Below are 7,048 nucleotides of genomic sequence, written 5' to 3'. Positions count from 1 at the left end.
TCCATCCATCCATCCATCCATCCATCCATCCATCCATCCATCCATCAACGCGTGTTAGAGATTATCTCAGAGTGAAATCTACTCATTTTGTGCCGCTTTCCCACATCCTCCTTTCTAATCTTCTTACAGGCACATTTCTGCTCCTGCACACCAACACACAGCTGTAGTCAAACACTCACAGTGCAGTGCTCCCTGGAATCGTCTTCCCTGTAAACCCTGACTTCCATCCTGCCGTGGTTCTGCAGCCTGCAGTCCACAGAGCAGTCCATTGAAGCTCCAAACGCGCCGTCCTCTGACCTCTGCAAACACAAGCCCCAAACGTTCAGCAATGTGCGGAACGGTTCCCTGCAGGCCGGGAGGAGCAGGAGCTCTCTAACCGACCAGTTATCAGCCCCTGGAAAGGTGGAAAGTGTGTACCTTTGCTATCTGAGTGCTGCAGTGCTTCCTGACATCGTAAGAGTCGACGGTGGAAACATGGATTTTGACTTTAGCCGCCGTGGCAACCACAGCTCGACACTCTGGAGGGGAAAAAGATAATCAAAGGAAAAGAAGTTTGGTGGGTCCTCCGCCTGATATAAACTGTAAAACCACTCATCTGATCCAACATACCAACGTTAAGAAGCAGCTGAGACACTGTAGCGCCGGTAAGGGCTCCACCTGGTGGCCAGAAACAACATGACATCAGTACTGATCCTTTCTGATTATGTTTAAAGATTCCTCTTATGAGTTTTTGCCTCTTTTACCCAAATAATCAGACATAAACTTTAAAAGCTGACTTCAGAAGCAAATTTAAAAGTAATATCATCTCAGTATAAATCCAGCCATCATTTGTTAGAGAACATTAAAGAACAAGAAGCATCCTGAAGACCGTCAATCACAGCAGACATGTCAGGGAGGAGGATCTGGAGACGTTTGAAGCAGTTAAGTTCATTTAAACCAGCCGAAACGGAGCAACACAAAGACAGCATTGATCCTAGAAGCAGCCCAGATGCTCCGAGTGACTTTGGAGGAGCTGCAGAGACTCACACCACAGGTGGGAACATAATTCTGAAGTAAGATTGACATGAAGAAAGGGAGTCTGGTTAGAGGCGGTGTAAAAAAATGGGGAAAAACTTCAGGAAGATCCTGAAAGAGAACTGAGGGCTGCCAGACCGAACCAACAAGAACCACAACAGGACAGTTTGGATCAGAGTGCGTTAATGTGTTAGAATGGCCGGGATGTGATGATCAAAAACAACCGAAGACAAGAAAAGTTCTTACTCTGAGAACCTCGTTGGATCCCATCAGACCTAAAACTGATTGAGAATCATAAACAGACAGGAAATCTGTTCCTCTGCTGCGCTGCAAAGAAAAAAAGGCCAAAAACTTCTATCTTTAGATGCGAAAAGCAGGTAGAGGCGGAAAGGTAGCTGCACCTCCATGATGTTCCAGGTTGTTGTTGTGTTCGGCGTGCTCTGTGGCAGCCTGCGTGCGTGGCTGCTGAGCGTGGCTGTCGATGAGCATCCGCAGGCTGGAGAAGCCTCTCCTCAGCGAATCCATGACGCCGTCTCTCAGTGAGAACAATCAGGACAGCGTCTGGACCGGAGCAACAGAGACGGGACAAACAGGAGACTTAAAAAGACAACTTTCAACCAATGATTCATTACCAGTAAATATCTATGACATGGTTCTAAAAGGGTTTAATAAATCCTGCAACTTTGAAGATTATACCCTTTAATATTTCAATGGAGATAAAAATTCAAAAGATGGTGCTTGAATCTAGGTTTTTACTTTCTGAACTAACGAAAAAGTACATAAAAAGCTCTTTTAGTCCAAATATGACAGTAAAACTAATATGAAGAGTTTCAGACCCATTTCCATCATGTTGATTTAAACGGTGAAGGAATTCACTTCCTCTTTGACAACATTTAGAGCATATTTTAAAATTTGTAGCACCAAGTGCTTTGAGGTTTTCTACATAAAAACTTAAAAAAAAAACTTTAAAGTTCCTTATATAGGTCTGGTATCTGATAGCAAACTGCTTCCTGGTTTAAGCATCGAAGATGACAAGTAAAAACTCTTTTCAGGCAATAATCTATGTTCCCATTAAACACAGACCGAAGCAGAAGGTAACTCAAAGACAATTTAAACTTACTTTGTAAAAGATTCAGCAAAGATTAAGATGTTGAACTTTAAAGATCCGCAGCTTTAAATCTCTAGGATCTGTAGGTATCCACCTTTGGAACAGTTTACAGTTACAGTACAGCTCTGAACTTTGAGCCTGTGGCGATAAACTGCCGCGGTTCAATTTTAGTTTTAGTTTTGAAAAGTCACGATGCAGGTCCATCAAAGCTGCCCTTGGGTATGAATGTGCTGTTGTGTGTTTCTGCTACACTGTGATGGACTGGCAGTCCGACCCCACATACTGCTCAGTGACTGCTGGAGATAACCCCGCCCCTTACCGCTATTTCAAATGTTAGGATAAATAGGAACCTGTTTAATAAAACTAATAAGGGTCTCTAAAACTTCAAACCCTTCAGAGGTCCCAACCTGAGAGAAAAACATGAGCTAGGGCTGCAGAACTCACCTTAATCGCATCGATATTGAGGCTTAATAACGGTTCTAAAGAACATCCAGTTTTGGCTCCCCCCAGTGGATGAAAGCTGTATTGTTTTGTCTAAATGGAAGACCGCATTTCCCATGAGGAACATCGCATTGTGTGGTAAAATCCTGATCTTTTGGTCGCCTGCAATTGGATTGAACTACATCTCTGTTTCCAGTGGCTGTGTGAAAGATAAACAGTGATGAGGTAATGAATCTAACTAATGTAAGTCGACGTATAATAATAAAAGTTATGACAATATTTTATGAATAGGGATGGAACGGTTTATGAAAACCGTCCGAACTGTTGGGTTCGACTGTCTCGGTTCGGTTCGCGTGTGTTGCGTTCGGTTCATGCGCTGCTCCTTTTTCTCATAGGGGAAGCGTTTACACTCCAGAGCAGAAGATGGCGGTACTGCGACCAAACCCAACCACCAGTAGTAAAAAAGAAGAAGAAGTGAAGCAGCTTAGCCGGGTGTAGCAGAAAAAAATCAGTTGTTGTGGAGAATTGTGTCGGACTGGCGAGTGGGAAAGAACAGGAGTTGGAAGACGCGCCAGCAGCACTTTATAGGTCTGCTGTATGGGACCACTTTGCATTTAGAGTGACCTACGAGGAAAGTTGTGAATAAAAGTGCAACACGTTTTGTTTATGCTAACAGCAACACGACCAACATGTCAGGCTAACAATCAACATATACCAAACTGAAAATTGTGACCATGAAACCGTGAACCGAACCGAGGATTTTGTGAACCGTTCCATCCCTATTTATGAAGGTTGAAAAGTTACTAATTGTTGGCTTAAAAACAGCTATAAGGACAATGCTGTTTTAATTGATCTTTGTTATATGAATTGAACTTTAGGAACTAATGTGAAAATCAATTCAGAATTGAAAAATCGATTTCTTTAACTCAGCCCTAGCTGTGCCACAGATGAACCGTAATCTGTTTGCAACACAAAGATGGCGCCTGACACAACAAGTTTGTTGGGATATGTCTGTTGATCTTGCAAACACATTAGTGAAATTCTTCTCCATCTTCAGCAAATCTACGCAGGCTGATCCCAGTGCATTATGGTCCAACAGCTTCCACCCTATTACAAAAAAAAACATGTGCGATGGCTGCATATGCAACCACACAACAAATGGTCTGGTAATTCTTTCATTAAATCTATTTTACTGTACTGTATTTCATTTTTTTTTACTTTGGCATTGGTTAACTATTTGGGTGCACACATTTAGTTGACTGATTTTGTCATTTCTTGCTTGGTTTTCTTTACTTTAATATATTTTTCATTTGAGTAGCCAGTTCCTGGGAGGCTTTAATGAGTGAAGCCAGTAAAGGAAAGGAGGCCCCAGCTGCAAAGGATCTCCTCATTGACATGGAGGCCTAGTTGGACTCTTCCACTTGCATTTAGAAGGGGTGTAGAAAGGGTTTAGGTTTCTGTATTTGGTTTTGTTTTCTATAATTACATTTGGAAAGTTTAATATTTAAGTCCTCTTCCTCATAGGTTGCTGATTGAGTATGGTGCTGATTAGTTTGGTCTTTTGTTGTAGTTTTCTTTAGGAAAATATATTTTATGTTTCCCTCTTGTTTCAAACTGGTATGATCAAGTGTATATATGTGTTTCCCTTGTGTGTCAGTGAGGTAGGTCTTTTCCTGTGTCAGGTTTGGATTATGCTAATTTTTTTCATTTGTTTTCCTTGATGGGCCCGGTCTTGTTTGAAGTTTGAACTTTATTTTTTGCCAAATAAATGTGTTACCATTTTTTCATCAATGACTTCCCTGTGCTTCTCTGATTTTTTGTTTCGGTCCCTCACAACATGGCTGACATGAACTAAAATAAAACAATTCAACTCAAAGATTGAAAGACAATAGGGGGCACAACAAATTCTAACAGAACCATTTAAAGGCTGTTTATTCTTTGAAAAATGGACTTGCCTCCAAAGTGTAGCCTGAGGGCCATTTGTGGCCCCAAACTTTGAGTAATAAAATGGTACAAAACAAACACCCTGTCTACTTTTAAGGCTAGGCTTAAACCTTTATTTTTGAAAAGGCTTAGTTAGAGTGACTCAGGTTTTCCTGACCTATCTCTGTAGTTCTGCTGCTCTAGGCTTACACTGCTGGAGGACATAGGGACCCCTTTTTAATCATTCTACTTCATTCTATCTCTATTATCCCATTCAGCTGAATTTGTTAGTTCAACATTATTCTCTTTCTGCTTATTCTTAAAATGGTAGCTTCATCTGGCCTGTTCCTGTTTTACTGTGACACACACACTATATAAATAAACTGGGTTGAACTGAACTGAATGACAGTTCTGGTGACACAGACATCTGAATTTTATTTTATACAAAAGGGATCACAGAAATCTTGCGACTAACTGTTCTGATGACTTTATTCACCAAGGTAGTTAAATACACTAAGTGTTTTAGACACAGACCTCTATCTGGTTCTGTTGAATTATTAGACCCCTTTATTTTAAACCAAGAAGACAGAAAACATTTGATCCAAAGAAGTAATGAAAAGGTGAGGCTTTCTTTTTGTTACAGTAATCTATAGATCTATAACAATCAGAATACTTTGTCTCATATAATGCTGGCGGTTTAGTATTAAGGCGAGCAGCTAGTATTAAAAATATCTTAAACCTTTGTTGTTTTGGGGTTTTTATGACAGAAAACACCAGATGTTAGTTTGGACTGTGATTTATTTACCTAACATTAAAGTTTTGGACACCTGTGCTTCAGTACAGTTATGGATATAGTCAGTGGTCTAGTGTCACTCTGTGTTATACTCACAAGAAGTCACCTGCCATCCCATGGAAGCTTCCTGACATCACATCTCTGCCCTGAAATGATGAGCCAGAGTCTTTAAAAAGTCACACATTTGTATGTTAACCGCAGGTTTGCAGTCAGTCTGAGCTGAAATGAATGCAGATGGACTCTATACAGGAACAACAATGTCCCAGGATTAATCTGATCCTTTATTTTACGAATCGGGAAGCTGGCCGGACTGCCGGGATGTTCCAGGAAGTCAGGCTGGACTGAGTCAGAGGATGGAAACAAACAGAGGTGGAAGAGGAGAGAAGAGGAACAGGAAGAGCAGCAGAGGAAGTAAATTATATCAAGGAAACTAAAGAGAAGAACAAAAATAGAAATTATTTTGTAACCAAAACATAACTTTCTGCACATAAGCAGATCTTTTTTTTTTTTTTTTTACATAACTGGAGAGGAGAATTAGAAAAAAACACTACCTGGTTTGTTCCTGAAAGACGACAATAATCCAGCTTATATCAAAACCTATTTTATGATCCAGAACAGAAATGGATGAAGTTTTTATTTACCTGAGAAAACAGTAAATTCCAGAAATCAGCTGAACCTTAGTGGAATCAGACCGAAAGAGGATCATAATTTAAAAACTAAATTAATTATTTTATTCAAAAAAAATATTATTTAGATTTTTTTTGTTGCTTAACTTTGTTTGGAAAATAGGAAAAGATTAGATTTTTATCATTCTGAGAGCAACATTTCAGACTTTAACCAGAATGAAGAAGGAAAATAGATCATTAGGAAAAAAAATTAGTTAATAAACAAATAGGGTTTGAGACTGAACAATGGTAACATAATAAACAATACTATAGAACAAACACCAACAGATAAGGAAATGTTCAAATTAAAGTGTACAAAATTAGCCTTTATATTAGAAACATTTTAGATGGAAAAAAATTCTAATCAAACAAAACAAAAGTTTAAAACAATATTGAAAATTAACAGAGAAAAAACAATAAAGAAATAAGTGATTTTTGAAATGAGGGACAGAACTTGTCTGCTTGATAAAGTATTGAATATATAAAGAAAGTACACGAATCAGGCATTAATAGGGGCATCTAAATCCCTGAGGACCCCCTGACTCCATTCTTCTTGCAGGCCTAGCCAGCTCTGGTAAGCTTTTGTTATAATTTAGCTTTTTTTTCTTCTTTTTATTCCCAGGCTGTGCATCAAACACATTGTTACAACTGAAACTCTGTTAGGTTTGAAAAAATAATAATAATAACAAAATCATTATGGTTTATTGCAAATAATTGCAGGTACTTCTGATCAGTTTAGCATCACATAAATGGAGATAATATGCAGATCTTTCGACTCCATCAGATGTCACCAGCATCAGGGTTTTTAACGCGTCGACTCTCTGAGACTTTGATGACAAATCTTATTAAAATCTGAAGTTAACTCTTTTTATTGTATTTTACATAAAGGGTATTTCTTCCCATCCATCAAAAATTTCTTTTTACATATTTTATGTTTATTTTTAGCAGTTGAAATTGTAAATTATTTTTTTGTCCATCAATAATAATAATAATTCAAGAATTTTCATGGAAAAAGAAATGGAATAATTGTTATGTAATATTAATAAATATTTTATCTTCTTTATATGCCATAAAAAAAAAAAAAAATTTTTTAATATTAAAAAA

At 38.4% G+C, this 7,048-nt stretch overlaps 1 protein-coding gene across 1 annotated transcript in view; it reads right to left on the bottom strand.

The window, feature by feature from the left end:
* LOC107096125 (type II inositol 3,4-bisphosphate 4-phosphatase-like) overlaps positions 1 to 7,048 on the bottom strand; it is a 41,779-nt gene that overhangs the window by 29,370 nt on the left and 5,361 nt on the right. Inside the window, exons 3-7 of the mRNA XM_015392638.1 lie at positions 5,376 to 5,425; positions 1,416 to 1,575; positions 610 to 657; positions 418 to 518; positions 180 to 299 (exon numbers count right to left, since the gene is read on the bottom strand). Coding sequence (XP_015248124.1) covers positions 180 to 299; positions 418 to 518; positions 610 to 657; positions 1,416 to 1,539 — 393 coding nt within the window. The 5' untranslated portion in view covers positions 1,540 to 1,575; positions 5,376 to 5,425. The remainder of the gene's footprint in view (positions 1 to 179; positions 300 to 417; positions 519 to 609; positions 658 to 1,415; positions 1,576 to 5,375; positions 5,426 to 7,048) is intronic.

This window comes from Cyprinodon variegatus, unplaced genomic scaffold (genome assembly GCF_000732505.1).
Source record: "Cyprinodon variegatus isolate N-32 unplaced genomic scaffold, C_variegatus-1.0 Scaffold600, whole genome shotgun sequence".
Taxonomy (NCBI): Eukaryota; Metazoa; Chordata; class Actinopteri; order Cyprinodontiformes; family Cyprinodontidae; genus Cyprinodon; species Cyprinodon variegatus.
This window is presented reverse-complemented; position numbering and strand designations above follow the sequence as displayed.